The sequence below is a fragment of the Rhinichthys klamathensis genome, unplaced genomic scaffold (genome assembly GCF_029890125.1).
Source record: "Rhinichthys klamathensis goyatoka isolate OS25496 unplaced genomic scaffold, OSU_Roscu_1.1 h1tg000165l_1, whole genome shotgun sequence".
In the NCBI taxonomy this organism is placed as follows: Eukaryota; Metazoa; Chordata; class Actinopteri; order Cypriniformes; family Leuciscidae; genus Rhinichthys; species Rhinichthys klamathensis.
The window spans coordinates 3,502,417-3,529,161 of NW_026606697.1; the positions used below are offsets into that span (position 1 = coordinate 3,502,417).

A 26,745-nucleotide genomic window follows, 5' to 3' on the forward strand; every position below is an offset into this window, starting at 1 on the left:
CAGTTGCTGAATGCTGACTGCAGTTGCGTTGTCAACATATGACACATTATATAATTGAAGGCCATCCAAGAAGATTTTACATATGCAAATGTATGCATATGTATTTCCATTCACTTCTTCTTACACACAATGATTCCATGTTTTCAACTTTTATTTCATCACTTTTATTTACACATTCTCCATCGCATAACAAAGTATATTCCCTTTTTGTCATCCTTGCCTTTTTCACAAGCTCTTCCTTTTGTGTCCACCCTCCACAGTCCAAACTCTCAGTTTCTGTGATTCAGTCTCGACATCTCACTGCTCCTCTCAGTCGACGGGCCCTTGGAAGATGAGTTTGATGTGGCCCTGTTCCCCGGTCAGCCACGTTCCACAGAAAGGACAAGCAGCGTGGAAGGCATGCGTTCCGTGCGGCAGTGGGATCTGACTCCAGCCTTGCACCGTCTTTTCCGAGCACACGTGACCGCAGGGGCAGAACGCATGTGTCGGGGGCCCTGCATCCAGGTACAGGCCCCCCTCGCACCCGAGCCAGAGGGGCACGTAGGGACCAACCCCTCTGCACATGGGACACTCGCGATCTCCGGTCGTAGCCGGAGCCGTGCCTCCTCCTCCTCCGGTTAATGCCACCGCGGAGGATCCCGCTTTCTCCTTACGAAAGCCCCAGTTGTGGTATCCGTGCACGTGTCCGCAGTTCATATAGACCCAGGGCTGTTTCTTGTCGATGGTGGCGCGCTGTGCCAGGCTGGGGAAGGCGAGCGTGTTGAAGCCCACGGGGCACTGGGGACGGGCTGCGTTTAGTTCCTGACGTAGAGACTCCAGCTGTTTGAGAGTCGGGGTGTGACGAAGACCGCTAGGGGTCCGCCAAAGCAGAGTGGCCCCGCAGAGATCGATGAGAGAACCATCCTGCAGCATGTTTGACTCGTTCTCTACCTGTGAGGTAAACACACACACATATATATTCACTCAGGACATGCTTTGTGTTCCACAGAAAGAAAGAAAAAATCAGGTTTGGAATGACAAAGGATGACAGAATGTACATATTTGGGTGACCTGACCCCTTTTGTTTTCCCTCTACATGTTACCTTTAGGCTCAATATTCAAAAAATATAACATAAATTATCACTGTTACGCCGACGACCTCCAATTATATCTCCCAATCAAATCAGGAAATGACTTTTCATTAGACAACCTCTTTACATGCCTTAACGAAGTCAAGACCTGGATGACAAATAACTCACTGCAACTGAATGAAAATAAAACCGAAGTGCTTTTACTGGGTCCTGCTGCTACCAACAACTCCATTAAAACACAGTTAGGTCCTTTAAGTAATAACTTACACAATCATGCAAAAAATCTTGGAGTCTTTTTTTGACCCTCTTCTCCAATTTGATAAGCACGTAAATGCAGTTGTAAAGAGTAGCTTTTTTCAACTACGATCTATAGCAAAAGTGAAAAACTTTCTATCTAGTAAAGACCTTGAAATTGTGATTCATGCGCTAATTTCCTCTCGATTGGACTACTGCAATTCTCTGTATATTGGCCTACCTCAAACTACACTGTCTCGGTTACAAATGGTTCAAAATTCAGCAGCCAGATTGTTGACAGGAGCTAGGAAAAGGGATCACATCTCCCCTGTTCTTGCCTCATTGCATTGGCTACCAATAAAATTTAGAGTCGATTTTAAGATCCTTATTTTTGCATACAAGGCCCTACATAGTTCGGCACCAGATTATATTTGTGATCTTATTAGGCCATACACAGCCTCTAGGTCACTAAGATCTTGTGATCAGTCACTCTTATCTGTCCCACGCTCTCGGTGTAAATCAAAAGGTGACCGAGCTTTCTCTGTAGTTGCCCCAAAGCTCTGGAACAATTTACCTTTAACTATTAGGACCTCTCCATCTCTGGTTGCTTTTAAATCCAGCTTAAAGACCCATTTTTACTCTCTCGCATTTGAGTAAATTTTAAATAATTTGGTGTTCTACGTTATGTATGTGCTGTTTGTATAAACTGAATGGTTTGATCCTTCATTTTATCTATTTTTTGCCTTTTGTTTACTACTTTTTCTTTTCTCTTTTTCTTTTTCTATTTTATTTTTATTATACTGTAAAGCACTTTGGATCAACTACGGTTGTGTTAAACTTGTGCTATATAAATAAACCTTGACTTGACTTGACTTGACTTTTGAGCCTGAAACTGGCAGCTAATGTGCCATAATATCCAACTCATTTGTGCCATTTAACAGATGATAGAGCCATGCTACTTCAGACACTAAGCTTTTTAAAGTTTAGTATTACGACAGAGCTCGTAATAAAACAAGAATCAACATTGGCTAAGCTTTTTGGAGATGGCGAGAAACAGGGATTTGAAATGTTGTAAAAGCGATGTGGAGATGGTGTGTTTATTACTCAGGTGAGAAAGGTATTTTATTGAACAGATAAACTGCCATATGTCGCTCTCTAACAGAGTTCATTGTAAAGCAGGGTCATTTCATTTAGGTTGTTGTAGTGCTGTACTGTGTCTAATGGGTAAAGCTAACGTCTTCAGCTAGTCAGCTTGAGATCCTTTCCATCTAAACTGGTCATATCTCTTATAGTAGTGAATGTTTTGTGAGCAGTGGATAGCCATTTTCATCCACACAGTCATGCAAAGCACAACCAAAACAATGTTCTTCTGCAAAATGCATGCAGTTTTCTTTTTTTACCACAAGCGGGCCAAAAGTTACATAGTGCACGTTTAATGTAAAAAAAAAATGATTTATGTAAACTTAAAGATAAATTGGTTTAATTTTTTGTTAGAAATTAATAAATCTTGACTCAAAACTGTTCTTGCCTTATTCAGAGTTGTCATGTTCGATTTGATTGTATTCTTACATCCTTTCGTGTTTGCTTCGTTTCAGTTAAAGAAAAACAGTTCTGGTTACTTGCTTGCTCAGACATTCAGAAATCATAGAAACTGAGAATAAAATACAAACTGAATTCCTGAGTCTGATGTAGCAAACAGGATGCTGAAGAAGTGCTATTCAAATGTGTCTGTAAGAAACTAGAATTAAAATGACGAGCAAACTTGGTCAAGAATTCCCTTTCTTGGCCTCTTTAACCTTGGATTAAGCAACGTTTAAAAAGCCTTCACGTTTGAAAGTGTATCGGCCATAGTGGATAGTTGAAATGCCACCCTAAAAATTTTGTCATTGTTTTATATACAGTACTGTTCAAAAGTTTGGGTTTTTTTTACGGTTTTTGAAAGTCTCTACTGCTCACCAAGGCTGCACTTATTTGATCAAAATACAGTAAAAACAGTAATATTGTGAAATATAAATAATTACAATTTATTTACAATTTAATATATCTTAAAAATCAAAAAAGCTGAATTTTCAGCATCATTACTCCAGTCTTCAGTGTCACATGATCCTTCAGAAATCATTCTAATATGATTTGCTGCTCAAGAAACATTTATTACAGTTATCAATGTTGAAAACAGTTATGCTGCTTCATGTTTTTGTGGAATCCTTGTTAAAAAAAAAAAATCAGGATTCTTTAATTCATACTTAGTTCAAAAGAACAGCATTTATTTGATATAGAATTCGAAAGTGTCTTACAAAAGTCACTTTTGATCAATTTAATGCATCCTTGATGAATACAAGTATTAATTCCTTTCAAAAGAAATCTTACTGACCTCAAACCTTCAACCGCAGATGTTCCGCAGTGTACCTTTTAAACTTTTTTACTGCCGATACATTACTGATATTAGCAAATTCTCACCAGTTTTCCTCTCTGCTGGGCGGACCGTGTCTCTCGAAGGGCGAACACATTCCCACACACTGAGATTTCCCTCCACACCCCTGGAGCGGGCTCGGATACGAACTCCCCTGCCGGGTGCATTACCAGCACCCCATTGGTTGTTAGTCCATCCATCAAACCATCTGAGGTCCTCCATTTAGCAGCTCGCTCCTGGAAATCAAGCACATCAAGAGGATTTCACTAATCTCTAGAGTATCAAGATGAACTCAAATCGTGTCGTGTCTTACTGTCAGATTAATAACGGTTCTGTTTGTAATATAAGTCGTGTGTTATATAATAAATCACTGACTATTAACCAAGCTTAGAGGATTATACTGCACAGACAGACACTGTAGGCTTTCCGTTTATAGCCGCTGGCTATTACACAACACACCTACTACTTGGAGTTGCATTATAAAGTGGGAGTCTAAAATATTTATACCCGACTGGAATACAGTATCCATTCTTTCTCTCTCGTTCTCTTTCCACCTCCGCAGAACAGCAGTGGGCAGAGAGCCTGTCAAGGACATTTGTGTGAGGCCGAAGCCGTGTGTTGATATGTCATGCATCACTGCCGTCAACTGGACCATTACCGTCCTCGAGGTGTCCGTGTATTTTCTCAGAGTAAAAGAGAAGCGTAGATCTTCACTATTGAATTGGCCTTAAATCAAGGTCAAAGGAAATATTAAGGTCACAATTTGAAAAGGCCTGGAATGAAAGCATACAAATACTAATGGATTAATGCAAGATATTCTTACTTCCTACAACCTCGTGTCATTTTTCTTGTCTATACGATGAAAGTCAATGGGGTTCAGTGTTATCTTGGACCCCATTGACTTTAATTGTACGAGCAACATTCTTCAAAATATCTTGTTTCGTGTTCTGCAGAAGTCATACAGATCTGGATTGACATGGGGATGATTAGGTAATGGCAGAATTTTAATTTTTGGGTGAACTGTCGCTTTGAGTCACATAAACTTGCCGATCATTTAATTAAGCGCATGAAATGTGAGTAGCGATGTGGCCTGGTGGGAAATGAGTCATTTTGATCTTAAGCATCTCCGTCTGTGACAGCGGGAAGTGTAAACCTCCATAATGTGCCTGCTGTTTGTTATAAATGATACGTCTCTTCAGAATTCAGCACATTTTTTTGTATCTGCATGTTCTAGTGTTTCAATTCCTGGTGGTTGTGAGCATGTAGATCCCGCATTCGACCGCTCCAGACACGTCGGCACATCGCCATCTTGGAACGGTCAACGTGTCGTCACTAACAGCAAGAATCAATGATGGCACATTATTGGGCATCTTCTGCGGGTGAAACCGCCGTGATTTAAACTCTCAAAGAAATAAGATGGTGAGAATGTGTTGGTTTGTGTTTTTATATGTATTAACTTAATATTACAGGTTTTTATACTATGGTCATTTTTGCTCTCGAATGTTCATCGACTGGCTTTGACTGTTCCAATATGGCGGATGGCTTGCGTAGAGAGGCCCATATAAATATCCTCTAATGACTTAAAAAGAGAAATATCTCCCAATATGAAAGCTATCTTAGGCTGGGCGGTGTAGTCGTAACCATCTCTTAGCTTTGTATCATGCTTGAAGAAAAATTTGGTCTCTATTTGCAGATTTTGCACTTTGAATATTGAGAGAGTACTTTGATTGTGGTTGCACTTATTGTTTGCACTTAAGACTGTTATTTATTTCTATGATCAATAGGGGCTTTCGCACCGGATAGTTCTAGGAACTAACCACTAGGGTGGTTCTCCGAGAACTAATGGTTCCCCTAGGAAAATTTTTTTTGGTTGCATTCGCACCGCCAGTAGGAACTATGAAGTAACGTGTAAGCCGCAATTGTTGTTGTGACTTTTATTTTGACAGCGCGATGGACCTTTATTCTGACGGCGCTGATAATAGCAAAGCCTGAGCTCACAGTGCTCGCATCCTCCATGTTCACTCGTTTACGATCTGTCTAACAGTTCTGTCTATTACGTTATTAGATAGAACTGTTATACATAGAAAGTAGACAGTAATGAAAAGTTATAAGCGTATGCCGTGTGGTTGATGTCCAGTGTCTCCCTTTTTGGTCTCCTCAAAGTTGCGTTGGATTTTCTCCTCAGCGTAAAGGTTAAGAGGCCCATCTATCACTGTTTTACATGTTCGTAGAGTTAGTTTCTGGAGTAAATATATAGGCTATAATCTGTGTGTTTACACATCTTTTTTTTAAATGGCGGGTGCTGGTGTTCCGCGTGTGTTCGGCCAATCAGCGTACACTAATGTCACTGGTAGTTCCTATAGTGCTGGTTTAGACCCGACTCTGAAGTATGAGCTAAATTAGTTCCCCCAAAAGGAGTTCCTAGAACAAAAAATTTTAGTTCCTAGTTCCTGCGGTGCGAACACACCCAAAACCGTGAACTTCCACCTATAGTTCTCGGAACTATGAAAATGTTCCTCCTGTGCGAAAGCCCCTAATTTGTGGAAAGGAGTTCAGTTAGGTAGGAGGTCAAAAGTTTTAGAAGCTCATAAATCATGTACAGTTCTAAGTCTGAAGAGACTCGTGTGAAATCATACAGGAGACAGTCTGTCGAGTTTGTGGCAAAACCTTTTACAGTGCTTGAGTATTGTTGTCTTTGACTGCATATGATAATTCATACTCAGAAAGCAGAACTGAAATGACATTCATTACAAGATGATTAGTTAAAACATTTCAAATGCACCTGCAGACTATTTTCTATGTATTTAGTAATCGAGGATTTCTTAAAAACACTGTGTAAAAATCTTGTCTCGTTCTCATGAACTCAATCTAGTTTCTCACACCGCTAATGTATAATATATCTACGGTTGAGAGGACATGAATGATGGATGGTTTTATCTGCTTTCACTGGTTGCTTCTCAATAAACAATAAGCTACACTGAGAATGTTTACACTGATGTCTGTGATGTAAATGCATCTATTAATGTTGTAAATATAGACCTACAGAATGTAATTAGCGGTGTTTGCTAAGACAACAAACCTGTTTAAACAAACCCTTTGCACTAAGTAACCCATCAAACACTGTTTGAACTATGGACAGCAATGATGCTTGTAGAGGAGAGGTGTGCTATTTTCTTCTGACTGGCAACCACCTGTTTCGGACACAGTCCATGTATGCTTTTGCATTCTGTCACTTTTAAGGTCACATCTTGTGACATCACATCCTGTTTTTGGTTCGTTTAGATGTCTTTGGTTCCGTGGGTCTCAACTCGATCCGCTTGTTTGGTGCACACCAGGGCTCGGATGGCAGCGTTCACACATTCAAATGAACCGCACTAAAAGAGCAATCGCACCAGAGTTCGTTTTAATCTAACCAAACCTGCCAAGTGTGAACACACCCTAATTCTCATTGCCTATTAAAGGGATAGTTCACCCAAAAATGAAAATTCTGTCATCATTTACTCATCATTTCCGAAGATGAAAGAAAGCCTTACGGGTTCGGAACGACATGATGGTGAGTAAATGATGACAGAATTTTCATTTTTGGGTGAACTATCCCTTTAAGGCAACACAAACAGACTTCAACATGCAAAACAGTAGGAAAATAATGTGTCCTCTTCGTCTGTGTGACTTTCTTTGACATCAGTGTAAATAATCATATTGAGCCGAGTTGTCTTCTATACTTTGGCAAAGATTCATGCATTAGAAATCGTGGTTATGACTCAGTAGGCCGTGTTATGACTCACCCCAAGGAAGATGTTTTTGGAAGAGTCAAAGCCCGCTGCATATATTCGTGCTGTGTACGGAGCACTACGCTCACACATGATGCGGCAAGCGTAGCGGGAGATGGTGCTCTGGGCCGACTGTCCTCCCTCTCCGTTTGCGCCCCCCTGCCCTTGTCCTCCAGTGCCACTGCCTGCTGTGTCTGTCACCACGAAGTCTATCATGCTCTCTGTGGAACGGCCGATCTAAAGAAACATTGACGAGAGTAAGTGAGATATAAAAGGATTCGTCTCATTATTTACTCAGCCTTATGTTTTTGACTTTCTTTCCTTTGTAAACAACACAAACAAACAAAAAATGTTTCATAATGTTCTGGTTTCTCTTTTCCGTGCAATTTAAATAACTACTTTTATGATGTGTTTTTGGTGCTTCGGTGTTATTTTTGAAGCTTGAAAGCTTCACTGTAATTTAACACGTCACACTCGGTTCCAAAGATTTGTTGTTTTGAGAGATATTATTCAGAAACATTTTTTGTTGCCATCACAGTAATAAATTACATCTGAACATATTTAAATATGTAAATATAATTTCACAATATTACAGTTTCTACTGTATTTTTGATCAAATAAATGCAGCCTCGGTGAGTATCTTAGGTAATGTTAATTATTTACTAATGCATTGTTTAAATTAGAAGTATTTAATGGACCTGAGCTAACATTAACTAACATTAACAAAGAATAATAAACACTGTAACAAATGTGTTGCTTATATTGTTAGTTAATGCATTAACCAGTGTTAACTAACAGGGCCTTACTGTAAAGTTATTGCAATCAATCAATATTGGATATTAATTGTGCATGCTCATTTCCTCCTATTTTTACACTTTGATTTCTGACACCTTAATGCTTACTTACATTTAATTTGTATTATTGATAATTATTTAATAACAGTGTTAAACATAATCTTCAGCAAATTTCAAATGAACATCCATCTTTCATACTGTAAGGCTATAATGCCTGAATGAATATTGATTTTATTTTTTGGTCTTAATTTTTTTTTTTTTTTTTAAATGTAGAATTAAAATATTTACATATTGTTATTACTGTATCAGTTATATATTATCAGGTTTATTATTATCAGCTTGATTTTTGGCTTCTTTTCTGTGTCTCAAAGAAAGGAAGAAAGGAAGTTATTCAGATTTGGAATGACATGAGGGTGAATAAATGATGCCAACATGTTCATTTTTGGGTGAACATTTGTTGAAAAAACAAAGACACTGTACATCATTGAGGCCACAAATATAGTAAGACAGTATTCAATTAGTTTAAATGTATTTGTAGACATATTTAATGAAAGAATTCTCTTCTGCTCACCTGAAACATGTCGGTGTTGGGGTCATGTGTATATTCCACTATAACAGAATGACTCCGGGACAATGTGTAGGAGATGCTGTGTTGGCTTTTGTTGCTTAGGGCCTGCAAACACACACACACACACACACACACACACACACACACACACACACACACACACACACACACACACACACACACACACACACACACACACACACACAAACAAACAACTCTTTGACTAATGGCCTTTGTTGCATTATGCATCCTTTAACAAGTCAGAGGAACATAAGGTACTTTCAGGTTCCCTAACCTTATGCAATAGATTGGCAAAACACTTGGTTGGTTGCAATGTTATGCAATAACTCTTACAGAATTTAGTGGGTGGGTCAAGAGGACACTTATGCTGGAACAGATTTCACATCTTTTGGAAGACATAAAAAATGGCATCCAAAGTTTTTTCTGTGAGATATAGTATTTTGTCCTATCAAGTGTCAGTATTAAGACAGTAAAGTTCCCCTATTATGCTTTTTCGGATATTACCTTTTATGCAGTGTGTAATATCGCTGTTTGTGAATGTAAAAGGTCTGCGAAGTTTTAAATATCAAAGTATAAATGGAGTTATTTTCTCCTGAAACAACTCGTCAGTAATTCCAGTCTTACTTCCTGTACGAACCTACGTAGGTTTGTAACAAATTTGCATAATGCCAGTCTATGGTCTGCATTGAGTGCCTTGTGCAACGTCTACTTTGACCCTCAAACACTGAAGTTGTAGCTGATGAGGCCTGGAAGAGTGTGGTTCATGTTGTCAACCTGTCGAGAAGACACTGTTTTCTGCACTGTGAAAGCAAATACCCCATGAACTTCAAAAGGATGCGGACTTGGGTTCGAATTGAACCGGTAAATTTGACGCCATTCTTACTGTTCGTATCATTGTGGATTAAGTACTGCGGAAGCCTCTGAAGCTGTAATTCAGATATGCTAATAGACGTTTCGTTTTCGACACGCCCTGTAAGAGGTAGACCAATCACAACAGACTAAGCCGTCTGACCAATCAGAGCAGAATAGACCAATCACAACAGACTGAGCCGTCTGACCAATCAGAGCAGAGTAGACCACTCACAACAGACTGGACCATCTGACCAATCAGAGCAGAGTAGACCAATCACAACAGACTCAGCCGTCTGACCAATCAGAGCAGAGTAGACCAATCACAACAGACTGAGCCGTCTGACCAATCAGAGCAGAGTAGACCAATCACAACAGACTGAGCCGTCTGACCAATCAGAGCAGAGTAGACCAATCACAACAGACTGGGCCATCTGACCAATCAGAGCAGAGTAGACCAATCACAACAGACTGAGCCGTCTGACCAATCAGAGCAGAGTACACCAATCACAACAGACTGGGCCGTCTGACCAATCAGAGCAGAGTAGACCAATCACAACAGACTGGGCCGTCTGACCAATCAGAGCAGAGTAGACCAATCACAACAAACTGAGCCGTCTGACCAATCAGAGCAGAGTAGACCAATCACAACAGACTGAGCCGTCTGACCAATCAGAGCAGAGTAGACCAATCACAACAGACTGGGCCATCTGACCAATCAGAGCAGAGTAGACCAATCACAACAGACTGAGCCGTCTGACCAATCAGAGCAGAGTACACCAATCACAACAGACTGGACCATCTGACCAATCAGAGCAGAGTAGGCCAATCACAACAGACTAGGGGTGTAACGGTACACAAAAATCACGGTTCGGTACGTACCTCGGTTTTAAAGTCACGGTTCGGTACGTTTTCGATACAGCCAAAAAGTAAGAAATGCCAGAGAAATTTCCTATTTGTTAAAAGAAAAAATATTTTTTAAATAAGTGAGTTTTCCTACATCTTGAAACTTTCAGGTTTATAAATGGGTGTCATCTTTGAAGGATGAACAAATAATGTTTTGGTCATCACATTAAAAATAACATTTAAATATATGAAGAGTTCAGATGCAAAAGCCATTTGAAATTTTCTTAGAATGATCATTTTTATCAAGCTTGTATATTTAAGTTCAGTAATTTCACTCAAATGGCAATGAAGATTGCCTATTAATTGTCTTTTGAGTGAAATTACTGAACTTAAATGTACAAGCTTCATAAAAATGATCATTCTAATTTCTAGAAGAAAATTTCAAATGGCACTTATAGAGGCTTTTGCATCTGAACTCTTCAATAGGCTATTTATTTATATAATATTTGAGTTTTGAAGTGCTGGAAAAAGATGTGTTGAATACTTGATACTTGAAAGCATTTCACTATTCCAGCCAAACTGGTTACAGTTAGTGTTAGCCTACTATATTAAATCCATGGTGAATGTTGCTGGTCTGTGGACGTAAAGTATTACTAGTTCATTCACGGCACAATGTTTCTCCTGGTGTCCACGTCAGCGCTGTTTGATCTAATAGAGATCTACGGTTAATAACGGAGAAATTTGAATGCTTCTCACTAGATCTCGCAGCGATGTTATTATTTCAGTGGCGAACTCAAATGTTTTCTTTATTGGATCTCTTGGCGCTGTGTTGTAACAGTTGTAACAGTGTCGCTTGATCGAGATCGGCTCACGCTGCACAGATGTTGCTGCTCTGCTCCGAACTGATAAACGGTCCGTGAAGCACAATAGCGCAGTTTCGTTCCGGTTTCATTACGCTTGCCATTTGATGTTGCGCAACGTTGTGGTGATCGCGCCAGCGCGAATTTTGTCGGCAGGAAAAATGGTCCAGGGAATCGTTCGGTTTGTATGCGTACCGAACCGGAAGCCTCGAACCGAAACGGTTCAATACGAATACATGTACCGTTACACCCCTACAACAGACTGGACCATCTGACCAATCAGAGCAGAGTAGACCAATCACAACAGACTGGGCCTTCTGACCAATCAGAGCAGAGTGGACCAATCACAACAGACTGGGCCATCTGACCAATCAGAGCAGAGTAGTCTTAGAAAGGAGGAGTTTAGAGAGACTGAATCCTTGATTGAATCGTTTCAGACACTGTGAGAAAGGAGGTGATGTGCAGTGTATATTATGAGAAAATTAAAGTGTTTTTGACATTGAATGCATGTAAACCTATTGTATGAGACCTTCAAAACAAAATGAGGAACCTGTAAAATAGCATAATAGGGGCACTTATTTAACTTTAAACACTTTTATATTTTTAAACCAGGCATAGAAATAGCAAGGAATTTATGCAAAAGCTTTTACCTTGGACACCAGAGGTGTGGAGACATTGTGGATGACATCAGGTTTGACGCCATTGGCTTTGGGCCGTTTGTAAAGGGCCAGCCGACTCCTCCTGCGGCCCTTATCCCCGCTAGCTAGCGAACCATTATGCCTGCGGGTAGCAAATCCACAATAGTACAATCTAAGCTTTGCAAATGCTTTGAACAATATAGAATGAATTAATGAAAACACATCTGATGCTTAATTTAGAAGCAGCACCTCGCCCGCTGTCTGATTTTGATAGAGCTGACAGATTGAGGACAGACTATTGTCTTGGGGATGGCAAAAAAAAAAAAAAAACTAGGCATGAATGACTTCTTTTCACTTAAGAGCATTGGCGTGTACTTAAAAATAATTAAGTGGCATTAATCTATCTCTCCGTCGATACTATGACAGGAGTCATGATCCGTCCACAAAATGGCTGATGCAGGCCTTTGAGAGTCTGTCAATGAGGAGGCGAAGCCATCTTATAATTCATCTAGACAACGATCAATAGTCCAGACACTTAAATGAGCTCTCTATATCTCCTTTCATCTCACTGGGAGGCAGTGTTAATTTTTACAGTTTTTTTGTTTCAGCTGTTGTATCTTGTGACATATTGGCCACCATATTGGTATTCGCTGATATATGTTACCGTTATCGGGCCGGTAAGAAAATTTGGCCGATATATTAAAGCCGATAAATAATGGATTATTTCCTTCAGCTGAGAAACTTTAGATGTGCACCGTTCGCCATGATGGTTTTGAATTGCTTGAAATATGATTGAAATCACTTCAAAAAGGAAAATAAGGTTAAGTCTGTCATATAGGCTACATAAAATTATAATGAGAACATTATAATTGTGTGCATGGGTCATGGTTTTTAATGGTAAGAATTATAAAAAAAAATTAATCAGGCTGTCAATTTTTTTTATTTAATTGGATTTAGATTTTTCACCAATACATCGGCTTTCAAATACAAAGGGTTATCGGCCAAAATTTTACTAACAGCTTGCACCAGCGCAAACCCTCTATTGCCGTTAAAAAAATACTGTCAGGAGTTACTAAAGACAGTAAGGCACGCAGTGAAAAATGAGCGCTGAAAAGGCGTGGACAGGGTTATTTTTGTGGCTGACGTTATTGCATATGCATTAGTAGGAGTTTCCCTTTCAGACGTAACATTTATGGGAGGAGAGTATTTAAATGAATCACTCAAGGTGATTCACTAAGGTTTGCACTAGTCCATTTACTGGTATTTGTGCCATTATTTACTGCCCAAAAAAGCATTGTCTTAAACCAGACACTAATTTGCACTGCTCTTGGTAGATCGGGTTGGTCATTATGGAAATGATCCGGCTGCGTCTGTGTTCTTTAATTTTCCACTCCCGTCGGCGCTTTTAGCTTTTCTGGAATTGCGTTCTCACGCTAATTTGCCCAAGGCTGAGTTTCCCAAAAGCATCATAAGCCTAAATTGTTCATAGTAGGGGTGGGAATCGCTAGGCACCTCACGATTCGATTCCGATTCAGAGGGCTGCGATTCGATGCTAAAGCGATTATCGATTATCTGAATCTTTTTTTTGTGTGATTGTGTGACTAGTAAAAATACTTTGGTTTAAAAGTACCAAGTAATGACCCATAAAGAATTAACGTACAATATATTTTATTAACATTACAAAGAACCAACAGGAAAATAAATGTGTGCCTGAACTAGCAGCATACTTGTAGTAAATTAATAATATAACAACGACCGGTACAGCCGAGTGTTTTTCCTCCTCTGGGTGGAAACGTGCCATATGGCTTCTCATATTTGTCGTGTTTCCGAGATATTTTAGTTTTATTTTACAAAGCTTACAAACAGTGTGGCTCTTGTCCAGCTCCTTTCCCCCTTCAACTTCATAGAAGCCAAAATATTTCCACGTCTGCTTTTAACGAGGAGGGTCTTTGGATTTCGCGCTCAGCCATCGCGTCTCTGTTATGTGCACGCCCACAGATGGTCCGGGCACTGCACTTCCGCGCTTTAGGATTCCGTCTTTTGCGTTCCGTCAATATTACGTTATTATAAATATATATATATATATATATATATAAAACAAATTTTTTTTTGAAAATCGATTTTTGATATTTGTAAATCGATTCAGAATCGTCCACGTCCGCATCGCGATTCGCGATGCATCTAAGAATCGATTTTTTCCCCCACCCCTAGTTCATGGAGACCATTGGTGGCAATTGTTCTACGATCAACTTAGGCTCACGATTGCTTTTGAGAAATGCAGGCCAGTTTAGTTAATCTTAGCCTGCAAAAACATCATTTTAAAATTGTTGATAATGTGCAAAAATAACAAAAACATGTCAAGCTGTGATAGACTAATTTTACTTTTGAGTTCACCTCAAAATTGTCTTTAATTTATGTAAATTATGTCACCTTTAATTGTCTTTGCAAATGTAAATAATCATATTATGTTTGTTTTGGGTTTACTTTACTGTAGCTGATTAACCTCATTTACCCTTACAGATCAAATGTTTGGGGTAGGTAAGATTTGTATCTTTTATTTTCTATTTGAATATATTTTAAAATGTCATTTATTCCTGTGAGGCAAAGCTGATCATTACTCCAGTCTTCAGTGTCACATGATCCTTCAGAAATCATTCTAATGTGCTGATTTGCCGCTCAAGAAACATTTCTGAATATTATGATAGTCTGTCAACAAACATTTTTGTCAAATTTTACTGAAGATTTTATTTCCCTGACATATTTGAATATAGATTCAAAACAGATGAACACGTTTGCAGGGAATACAAGCATCACTATGTGCTTTCTCTTTCCCACTTCTTGTAGCTCAGGGGTTAAACTTCTTCCCCTTCCTGGCACTGAAAACATTCACTGCTCCGCTCCATGGCTGTGTGATTTGAATGACATCTTTGTTGGCAGTCAAATGAAGTGTTTTGCATCCGCAGCTGAAATCTAAAGATAAGGCAGGGAAACCGGCTGCAGGTACACCAGGGGAACCAATTGGCCCGGATGACGTGGTGTTCGTTCATCCGTGAGAAAAGATGTTAATTGAAGTCATATTTATTTGAGGGTAATTTTACCCTTGAACTCCCACTGAACTCCTGCATTCAGCAAAACGCTGGCTGAGTGGAGCAGCTGTAATTTTGATAAATGGATTTCAGGAATCTGAGACAGTATTGTACAGTTCTAACTCGTGTGGGTACAGTTAAAACCTGAATGATGTTGCTGATGTCAACGGTTTTATTTAATCAGAACCAACTATGTTCAGACACAATCCATTAAATACTTAATCTCTTTGGAATCATTTTATGGTGTCCTTTTATTTGCAACAATGCATGTTCTGGACTCAACAAACTGTTTGGTATAATATTAATCATTTTGATTAATTACCATTTTAATGCACTAACAATGGAAATCTAAGGCAAGAGAGTACAGAGAGTTTTAAAGCACTAATGTCATGTTTTTTTTTGTTTTGTTAATGCAACGAATTGAAAATTGATAAAAATGTATTACTTGACTTGTCTAAAACATTGTCTTTGTTTTAGGTGATTTAACTTCACCAACTTTTCCGTTATCCTTCCGCATATCATCAAAGTTACAGGGTTTACCAGCTTTACATGATCATGATGTAATAATGGATATAACTTACAAGGTTAGTAGTCAATTCTATCACTCAAGTTAGTTAACATGGACGATGTTTAGGTGTCGTGGCTCTATGTGAATTTTAATATTTATTTATTTATTATTAGACTTTACCTCCTGCCTTATGGTATTGGCTACTACAATGTTTGCTTTTTAAGTTGAAATTTGAAATTTTCTGTGGTAAATGACATCATGTCTTTATGACTTTCTTTTTTTTTTGTTGAGAAGATACTTTGCTACATTGGACCCCATTTACTTAGAGCAGCAAATCAGCATATTAGAATGATTTCTGAAGGATCATGTGACACATTTAAACTGGAGTAATGATGCTGAAAATTCAGCTTTGCATCACAGGAATAAATAACGTTTTAAAAATATATTCAAATAGAAAACAGTTATTTTAAATTGTACTAATATTTCATAATATCATTTTTTTTTATCAAATAAATGCACCCTTGGTGAGCACAAGAGACTTCTTTTATATATAGATATATAGATAGCTTAATTAATTTCATCCTTTTAATATTACTATAAATCCCTCAGGGGTTGCTGTGGACTTTGTCTTACCCCAGCACTATCAGCTCCCCGTACTTGATGGGCTCCTTGTCCTCAGGGCAGAGAGCATCATGGGACTGAGATCCTGATCCCAGAGGAGGAGACGGCTGGTTCTTGTTGCATGATGGGCGCAGCTCCAGGGACGGAGGAGGGCAAAGAGCTTCGGAGCTCCCTTCCAAAACCATATCCACAAGAACAACTCGCAGCTATGAGAGACAGCGAAGGGAAGAATGCGAGACTGAGATTATTGTTCACATTTTCTTGTTTTCTCACAGTGAAATGACAACTTTATCTAATAAGCGCAATAGGGAGAGGAAATGGAAAAACGGCATGATTATTATTATCTGCCTCCCAACCCTTCCTCCACACCAGCTACTTCACCTGTAACGAACAATAACAGGCGTATCATGGATCAGCTGTTATGTATTTATGTAACGGCTGATCCTGTGAGAACAGCCTGAGATAGTGTGGCTGTCTCTGCAGTGTTTTGAAGTCAACGAGCAGCCAACCATCAATTGACAACCTGTCGGGAACAGGAGATTTAACCAATCCCAGGAGAGTAACAACCTCTCTGCAAACACACAGTGCTCCAGCGCAAAGGACTTTATTGTTGTTTTTCATACAGACTTGGAAACACAGTCATAGCAGTGGCATTTCAATGGTTCGATACTGACTGTTAGATAAATTGGTGTGGTCATTACTTTAAGTGCCTAATGTGTGTTATTTGGGGGAAAACATTGATATATATATATATTTATTTATCTATCTATCTGTCTGTTGCCGTGTTTCTCAGTCTGTCTGCCCAATAAGGGGTGTAACTGTTCAAATTACTCACGTTCCCGTTTTTATCACAGTATCTCAGTTTCGGTACGGTTTGGTATGTGCTATGTTCAGGGAAAAAGACTACTGTCAAAAAATAATAATAATAATAATTCTCTCATCTCTCCGACAGCGATTTGACACACAAACCGCCTCTCCTCTCTCACTCATTTCATTTGTTCTGGATGAATATAGTTGGTTTACAGGGCTTTAATTTTTGATGTGGGATTGAATGTATTGTGCACACATAATTTTACACATTCCCGCAGATTTTGTGCTCACACCCAAAGTTCGCACATATAAAGCCGCCTCTCAGTACAAAATTTAGTTATTTTTCGCTGCTTATTTTGCTTAAACAGTCAAATACACACAAAATAATGTCAATATGCTGGTCTTGACCAGTATTCATGTAAACCATTCAATTATGTTTCAAGTGAATGAAACAAAAAGTATGTGTAACAGTATAATGGATCCGTGCATCAGCTCTTAAAGTGACAGCAGCATAATAAATTATGAGATAATATAAAAAATATCTATATGGCGGTTTTTCCCCATTGTATCGATATCCAGTGCCACACTTCAGTTAACGGTCAAAAAGTGTGAGATAAGACGTAGCTTAACTAAACAATTAATATTTGACAGCTGTTTTACAATAGAAATGTTAAACAACCAACAGAAATAATCAGGGATGCAAACTAATTAACGTTTGTCTTATTTCGCTATTTTGAATTGAAAAAATATCATTTCTGTGAATCGTGCAATTTAATTCGTAACTGTCAATGTGTTGAGGTGAAACATTAACAAAGCCATTTTCATCATATTAAGCATAAGATTCATTTTGAATGTGCACGTTTTGTGAATGAATAAACTACCTAGCTATTACGTAGCCTTCAGTAGATTCGCTTGTCTACGGGGCTGTTTACACGACACCAAGTCAAGTAAAAACTTAAAAATTGTATGCGTTTTGTCTGTTTGTTTACATGAGAACGGCGTAGTGGATGCCTGAAAACGCAAACTTTTGAAAACGGGGATGACGTCATGCACATACGTATTACATGTTCAGTCTATAGTGTTTAATCGCCATCTAACGGCCTGGCGGCAGAATACAGTTTTTAGTTATTTTCGTCAATACACGGAAAACTCAAAGGAAAAACTTCTCCATTTTAAGCATATAGATGTCGTGTAAACGTACCCTAAGAAAATGATTCATAAAAACATAAATATCAGTTGAACTTGACCCTGTTGAGGATAAGGATCTACAGTCTAATTTCAATTACTTTTGTCTGGAAAATGTCTAATAAGAAGCTTCCTCACTGTAGCACTAAATAAAATAAAAAAAAACAATGCAATTGTATGTTCACTCTTATTCATTTTTTTAATTATAAGCATCTTGCGGTGCAGTTTTGTTTTGTTTTTTAGCAGAACTGTTTGTGTAGAGTTGAAGTAAATTAACAATATAAAACAATTATGTAAAACCTTTGCAGTGCACAAACATTTACAGCAACTGGTTATATGTCCATTTCCTTCTTCCAGGCTCCCTTATGCAGCAAATGAATCTGAACCTCGCCTTCACAGGAATCACACTGGTTTAGAGATGACGGACAGCACAGATGAGCCAATCTCTGCGCTATTATGGCACTGCATGACTGTGGGTGTGCAATGGTGAGAGGTGGACTTGGAGGATGAGGGGGCGAGCAAGGAGAGGGAGGGAAATTGAGAGAGGACAAAAATAGAAAAAGCATGGTGGTGCAGGTGATGAAGGGGAGAGGAGAAGGTGTACTACATATATAGTGCTTACAAAACAGCAGATTGTAGATAACAGAAGATTACTAGAGATGAACAAGCACTGTTACGAAGAGATTGCGCATGTGTGTGTGTGTGTGTGTGCTTAGGTTTGGCAGGGTGATGGATTGCCTGTTCTGTGCCACGCAATTTCTAATCAGCCCGCAACCTAGGGGAGGAAAGAGGGAACGAGAGAGATATAGGGAAGAAGATCAACAGGAATGCAGGTGAAGACGCGCCATTATGGAATGAGATCTTTCCAGACACAACAACTTTAGCGTATAGTGCATGGCGGTAATAAAATGACAAGCACCGTCTCTGAGCTCTAACTGTTCTCTACACATTATTATGCCGCTTATTAATAATTCATTTACTTCTAGTGCCTTTATTAAAAGGCTCAAGTCCCATAGTGCAGGTACTTCACCTTCTTTATTCCCTTCATCTACCCTTCTCAGATCACCACATCCTCCATTCGGTCTGATTTTATGTCTTACTGTATCATCTCCCATCACCTTCTCTCCTTATTCCCACAATCCTCTGCAGCGGGGTGAGCGAGTGTGGTGTGTGAGACCGTGTGTATGAGTGTGAGCGGGGTAGACAGAGAGCGAGTCTGCCTCATCCATCTATATCAGGAGCCAGATGAAGTGAGTTCTAAATATACACGCGCAAGGAAATGATCTCACGAATAACTTATGAGGCTTACTCGAGTCCGGACTTGCCAAACTCAATTCTTCAAAATCTATATCTGCTTTTCAGCAGATCATTAGCTATTTCGCAGCTTTTTTTGTGGAATGGACACATCTTGAATACTTGTAGGGCTGCAAAAATTTCTGTCTGCATTGTTGTTCTGTCTGCAAACAATAGTATTTCTGTTATGCTTTTACACATTTGAGATTCTATTGTAAAGTGAAGGAGTCAGTTGGCATCTCATAAATCCAATGATACAATGATATATGTGTCTACAATGGTCTTTTATTGTTTATGATTGCACAGCTCTCTGGAGTACTTGCTTCTGAATTGCACCAATTTATGGTCAAATATATTTGTATAACAAGCAATTTCCACAGGTTTGAAATCTCTCAGTGGTCTCTTTGTTCTACACATAATAAGAGTAATATTGTTTATTTAATTGTAGTAAAAAGTAGTAAAAAGTGGAAACCTACCATTGTTACTACTTCTACCTGATCTAACCCTTTAGTTTTATTGGTGTAATCTAATTTATTTAGGTGGTTTAGTGATGCTAAATAATATTTTTGACTTAAATAAAATCTTCAAATTTAGATGTCCCCACATAAAACATTTTTTAGGTAAAGTATGTACAATCAGTATGTCATTATTGCAAAATAAATTCAAGATGGTACGTCCCGATTACCCTGTCACGGTTTTATTTTGTAATAATGACTCGCTGTACGTTAACCCTTACTTGAGGTTTATAGTTATAATAGCTATTAGATATTGTTTAAAATGTCTGCTGAGTGACTGTCCATCACTGTAACCCTGTAAGCCTGTTATATTGTATATATATACACTACCATTCAAAGGTCTTGGGTCAGTATGATTTTTAAATGTTTTTGAAATAAGGGGGCATTTACAACGACACCTATTTCAACTAAACACTTTTTATGTGTTTTGGACGTTCATTTACACAACAATGGCATCTTGGTTGCCTGAAAACGCAAACTTTTGAAAACGGGATTCAAAGAGCAAGTTATTGAAAAACATATGGTTATCATCATTCGTGTGACCGGGGGTCGTTTTGACAACACTGTCCTCTCTAAAAGCAAAAAAACGCAAAGTTTTTAGTACATTGTAGTCGTGTAAATGTACCCTAAGTCTCTAATGCTAAAAAAATATAGTGAAACAATAATATTATGAATTATTATTACAATTTAAAACAACTGTTTTTATTTTAATATATAGCCTATATATATATATATATATATATATAATTATATATATATATATATATATACATATAATTATATATATATATATATATATATATATATATACAGGAACTAGCTAAACACAAGAACAGAAACCGAGAACTAAACCTGACCATTGGCATTTGATTTCTGAAGGATCATGTGACACTGAAGATGGGAGTAATGAGGCTGAAAATTCAGCTTTGTCATAATAGGAATCATTTTTTGTGTATATATATATATATATGCCTATTATGACAAAGCTGAATTTTCAGCATCATTACTCCCGTCTTCAGTGTCACATGATCCTTCAGAAATCAAATGCCAATGGTCAGGTTTAGTTCTCGGTTTCTGTTCTTGTGTTTAGCTAGTTCCTGTGTTCTTTGTTCCCTTGGTTTCCTCTGCTATTTTGTTTCTCATGAAACACTTCTCCTAATGTGTGTGCATAACTTGGATGGATTAAATGGAGAGGACAAATCCCTCACCTTCCCAATGTACTTAAACCTGTGTTTTCAGTTCAGTTTTGTCAGTTCTTGTCTTTGTGTGTTGTAAAGCTGTTGTTTATTAGCTGTTGATTTTCTTCTTTGTTTTGTTAGTCATTTCGCTGCATTTAGATGCAAATCTCCTCTCCCTCGCCTGACTACCCATAACACTAATTTGTTGCTCAATTAACATTTGGTATTATTGTTGAAAACAGTTAAACAGTGCTGCTTAAAGTGCCCCTATTATGCTAATTTAAAGGTTCCTAATTTTGTTTTGGAGATCTCCTACAACAGGTTTACAGGTTGTTGATTGGTCAACCGCTTACAGCGTGTGTCAGAAACTAAACGCCCACTACCGTCACTGAACTTCGGTTCCGGAGACTTTCTAAATCCTCAGAGATTGCACACACTGTAAAGACAGTAACGATGGCGTCGGTTTTACCATATCAATCCGAGCGCGAGTCCGATTGGAAGAACTATTTATTAAACCCGAACCTCCATCGCAAGGACGACTCGAGCAGGACCTTTCTCAGTGATACGCTACTCAGTATGAGGTACATTATAAGATGTTGCAGCTGTCATTCCTCACCATCAGTAATTCCTGTAATTCAGTAATTCCAGATTAATTCCATCAATAAACCGATGTATATATTTTTAATTTATTGCGCTGCACATGTGGGAACTGTATTAACTGTATCAATAACCATACGTTAGCCCATCAAATCTTGCTCCATCCTTTATCATTACAGTTACAACAATGGAAAATTTGCATAAATAGACAGTTTTAGGTAATAGTGGCCCACAGAAGTGTTTCAGTAAGACCGTAATAACGTGAGTTAGCCGGTTAGCTGGAGACCTTCACAATATAAAACACAAAACTACGTGTTTTGAACAACCGGTAGAAATTACACACATCAATAATTGATCATAATTACAGGTTGCTGGGATTCTGAGGAGCAAGTTGGTCCAAATAAAGTGGGTTATGTCCCATCTTTATTGGATAAGCATTTTGTAAATCCCATTTCGATCGTTAAAATCGTCAGAAGATTATACTGGTGTTGTATCACTGTGGTCATTTTAACCACTGACTCTTCACATCCTTATCCTTTATAATACTTTACAAAGAGAATTTGCTTTTGGAGAGCAGAAAACAGCATCTTCTCGACATGTACACAACACGAACCAGCTACAGTGTTTGAGGTCGAGTAGATGTTGTCCACGAGCCGCCAGTGAAGAGCATAGGTGAGCATTATGCAAATGTGTTACATCGTTATGTATGTAAGTTACGAAAGAAACACTGGAATTACTAATGAAAAACCAATTACTCATTTCGGCATTTTTTTTGTGAGACAATAACTTATGCAATTTGATCTTTAAAACTTTGCAGACCTTTTGCTTTATATTACACATTGCATGAAAGGTAATAGCTGAAAAAGCATAATATGGGCACTTTAATATTTTTTTTTGTGGAAACCGTAACTGCTCGAAATAACTGACCCCAAACTTTTGCATGCTAGTGTACCTTTTAATTTTAATATTTGTGTCTTGTGACGTTCTCTTTCGCAATTCATTTTCCAAGATAAACAAATCAGACAAAAAAGTTATGTATATTCTATCTTTGAGGGCTTTTCTTATAAATCGTTAGGCTAAATAAATATTTGCAATACTGTGATGAAGATAGAAATCTCTTGTATGCACAGTACACTATGTCCTACATTAGCACCATGTTGTCTTTTGCGTTGTCTTTTAACAGAATAACACCATTTATTTGTTCTGGTGATGAGCTGAATGGACTGCAGTCTGCACCATTACAACAGTGGTGCATATTGCATAATTAATGCGAAAACACCATCTATATAACAGTGTTGCACACTACACTATATAATGTCCTTATCTCCGACTCCGCAGCAGCTTGTTGAATGGATGTCATAGCTGTGGTCTGCAGCAGGTGTGTGTGTGTGTGCGACTCATGATGGAGTGAGTGTCCTACAGTGCTGTCTGACCCCGCTGCTCCTGTCTGGACGAGCGGTTGAAAGAGCTGCAGCCACCGAAGGGAGGGAACGAGAGAAAGAGCGAGAACACGTTGGCATCGTCTCCCCGTGATTGTGAAACATGATAGTGACCTTCAGAGCAGGGACCTCCGCAGAAGCTCTATCATTTACACCCTTCCTGTTCTAACAGCACATCAGCATTCACAGGCGCACGTCAGCAAAATCGTATATGGGTCACCTATGTGACATTGCAAAGACGTTCGTTAATGATTCAAATGAATAATAATGATGTTTTTTTTCCAACAATTCCAATTCTCAATTCCAAGGGGCATTACTATGAAGCGCATAAAGACAATCTGGGAAGTCATAAACAATCACTACAGATGAATGAAAAGGAATATTTCAACTTCAAACTGATAATATTAAAAAAGCATTACTGAGGCGCACACTAAACAGACATGTAATAATTTTCCCACACCTCAACAACACAAGCAAACTTCGTTGCACTTTCCCAACCTCATAACATCACTTTCTAAAAATCCATACAAAGAGTCTGAGGGATTGATGGGGATTTTCAGACATTAAGAAGTATTAAGAAATAACTAGATTTAAAAATGATGTTCAATTCGGTTAAATGAGCACTCATCCCTTTCAAACTAATGATAATTGAGAAATGTCTCCTCTCAGACGTGGCTGACAATGGGAAAAACAAAATCGTTTTCTTAATCATCATCATGTTTGTCTCGTTTTCCTTAAAACAAAACAGATCTACCGGTACTTGACATTCAAAATAACAAGATATTGTTTCTAGATTTCACTGGAAACTCATTATCCTTTTCTAGTAAATGTGCAGTAGGCCTATATTGTTTTAAAGATGTTGGCTGGAAATCTAAATTATTATTAAGACTTATTTTTGGTTTTGGATGTGGCTACTCCCCATCCATAAACATCAGAGAATGAAGGAGACATCTAAATCAAAGCATCTTTTTATTAAATGAATGTTCAATATGTTGTGTCAGACAATAAGTAAATGGGAAAGGTTTATGAGATCAGATTGATTAAGCATGTATTTTGATCTGAACATGAACAAATTACTGTAGCTTACCTGAAGGTTTATGAGACAAATATTGATCGTTTATTATTTGAAAGATTCATTTATGCTGTGCTTATCGGAATGTCTATCTATTTAATGCTTTTTCTACTGTTTTATTGGTCATTCAAAGTTGTAAACAATAGCTAGCCCAGCAATTTATTAACTAAAATGAACAAAACCATCCAATTAATTAATTATAACAATGATTTAAAAACAAATACATTATTTCTTTTTAATGTTCACTCAACATTCTGTGATGTTACTTGTGCAAAGATTTACAACAGGCCCCTCATTTTTCATTATCTGTACAATAATCTCTTACATTTATAGGACAGATAATGAAAAAAAAATCTAAATTGCACAACAATGTGGTTAAATTCAATCACAGAATGTTGAGTGAACATTAAAAATTGAGAATGTATTTTTTTTATTATAATATTTGTTATAATTAATTAATTGGATGGTTTGTTAATTTTAGTTAAACAATTGCTGAGCTATCTTTCTTACAACTTATTTGAATGACAAACAAAACAATAGAAAAAGCAATAGTGAGACATCAGAAACTATAAGCAGGATTATGTAATTGCATTGCTCGTATTCTGCTCATTTACTCGAGACAGCGTGACCCGTGGACCAGCCCGTGCTCTCACACGACAGATTGCAGCGGATTGCGTCTCTGAATCCAAAGATTCGAATTCTAAAATCCGAATTATAGTTCGATGTCTAATTCGAATTTCACGACGTAGCCTAATCTTAGGCCTACTGATTCACCCCGGGAAACACACACGCACGCACGCACGCACGCACGCGAGACGTTTAGCCTACTATAGATGAAATGTGAAGGTCTGGCAATACTTTTTTTTTAATAATGATTAATTTATAAGGTGTCACCTTGATGTAAGTGTCACACTTGCATTACTCCCATTTTAATTTTTAATCCGTGAGTAAAGACTGTTTTAAAAAAATGCATGTTACATATTAGCCTACTAGACCTATTTGTTATTCATCAGAATCATCACTACAAGCCAATTGTATCCCACTAGAACTGAGATGCTCTTTTTATACTGAGCCATTTCACAGCTGCCTATATGAGGCCCGGGAAGTACACAAGGGATTCCGCAGAAAATAAATACATTATTGATTTCATTCATTATAAATAGTACAGTTTCATTATAATTCGTATAATTTAAATAAAACACTTTAAATAAAAAATAATTATTGCTTAGAAATAAAATAATAACCAACTACAGAAGAACGCACGCATCTAGACATGGACACTGAACGAGAGGACTATTTAAGTGATCGAATAAAAAGAGGAAAATATTTTGGTGCCAGAACAAGGGGGGAAAAACTATCCGAATACGCACCTGATGATGTTATAGACCCCTGCCTTGAATATCCTTGGCTTGTCAATCCCCGTGTGGCCGTAAAACTGGGCGTCGTGCTGTTAATTCATCACTCGCGGTGTTAAACTGGATGGCACGCGCATCACGTCGTGTGGTTTGCATTGCCACACTCCGTTGTCATCAGTTGCACGGAAACCAGCGCGGATCTTAATCCAGGAGAAGAGTGTTTTCAGTCTAGTCCAGACACTCCGTTGTCACGCCCATCTCATCTCTTCCTCGCAGTTCTCTCTGTCGGTAGAGAAATCCGAGGAAGGGTTTTGCCCTCGCCCACATCATGCGCCTCGGGTGCCACGACACGCTTAAGCCCCGCCCCCGGAAGTGAATTAACGAATCCTAATACGGTAGGAGGCTTATTAATATTCACGAGCAGAACCCTCGCCAGTGGACTGTTAAAGCGCGACGTCAGCAGAGGCTAATTCATATTCTAAAATCAGGCTTCGCCATTAGAAGATTACTCGGCGTAATTAATATTCATGAGTTAAGCGTAGGCTTCGTGATTTCACCTCAGGATGGCGTTCGTGGGGTTGGCACCGCCACACAGCACTGCTGTTAATAGTAATACGCGCTCAGTGACGCTCGAGCGAGGGATCTGACAGCTCGTGGAATCCTCCGCATTCTCCACATTTAGGGATACACGGTGTATCCCTACACCTGTGGAACAGTCCTTTACACCTGTAATATATGCAGTGCTAGTGACAGTGCTGTCACTCACCTCTTAATTAAGACGACAATCTTTGCGCGATGATGCGCATGTTATTCAAGAAAGCTACATAACTATAATTTTCAAAGTTGTATATCAAATAATTTCAACTCTGTACGGTTTGCAAGCATATAATAATAATAATAAAACCATTATACATTTTATAATACAACAACAAATAATTATAATATCATTATATCATTTTCACAACAGAATCAATAGCTAATTAACAGCTAAAAACGTGTGACTTGTTGACAAGAGTTATGTCTTTA

The 26,745-nt window shown here is 38.3% G+C and overlaps 1 protein-coding gene across 1 annotated transcript; it reads right to left on the reverse strand.

The window, feature by feature from the left end:
* Nucleotides 1-133: 133 nt before the first annotated feature.
* On the reverse strand, nt 134-26,058 carry peli3 (pellino E3 ubiquitin protein ligase family member 3). Its single transcript, XM_056259254.1, has 7 exons — nt 25,735-26,058; nt 16,288-16,481; nt 12,073-12,202; nt 8,850-8,951; nt 7,500-7,721; nt 3,762-3,950; nt 134-930 (listed from the first exon to the last, which is right to left on the reverse strand). Exons 2-7 carry the CDS (start codon nt 16,458-16,460, stop codon nt 310-312), a joined length of 1,437 nt encoding a protein of 478 aa, XP_056115229.1. The 5' UTR covers nt 16,461-16,481; nt 25,735-26,058; the 3' UTR covers nt 134-309.
* Nucleotides 26,059-26,745: the final 687 nt, after the last annotated feature.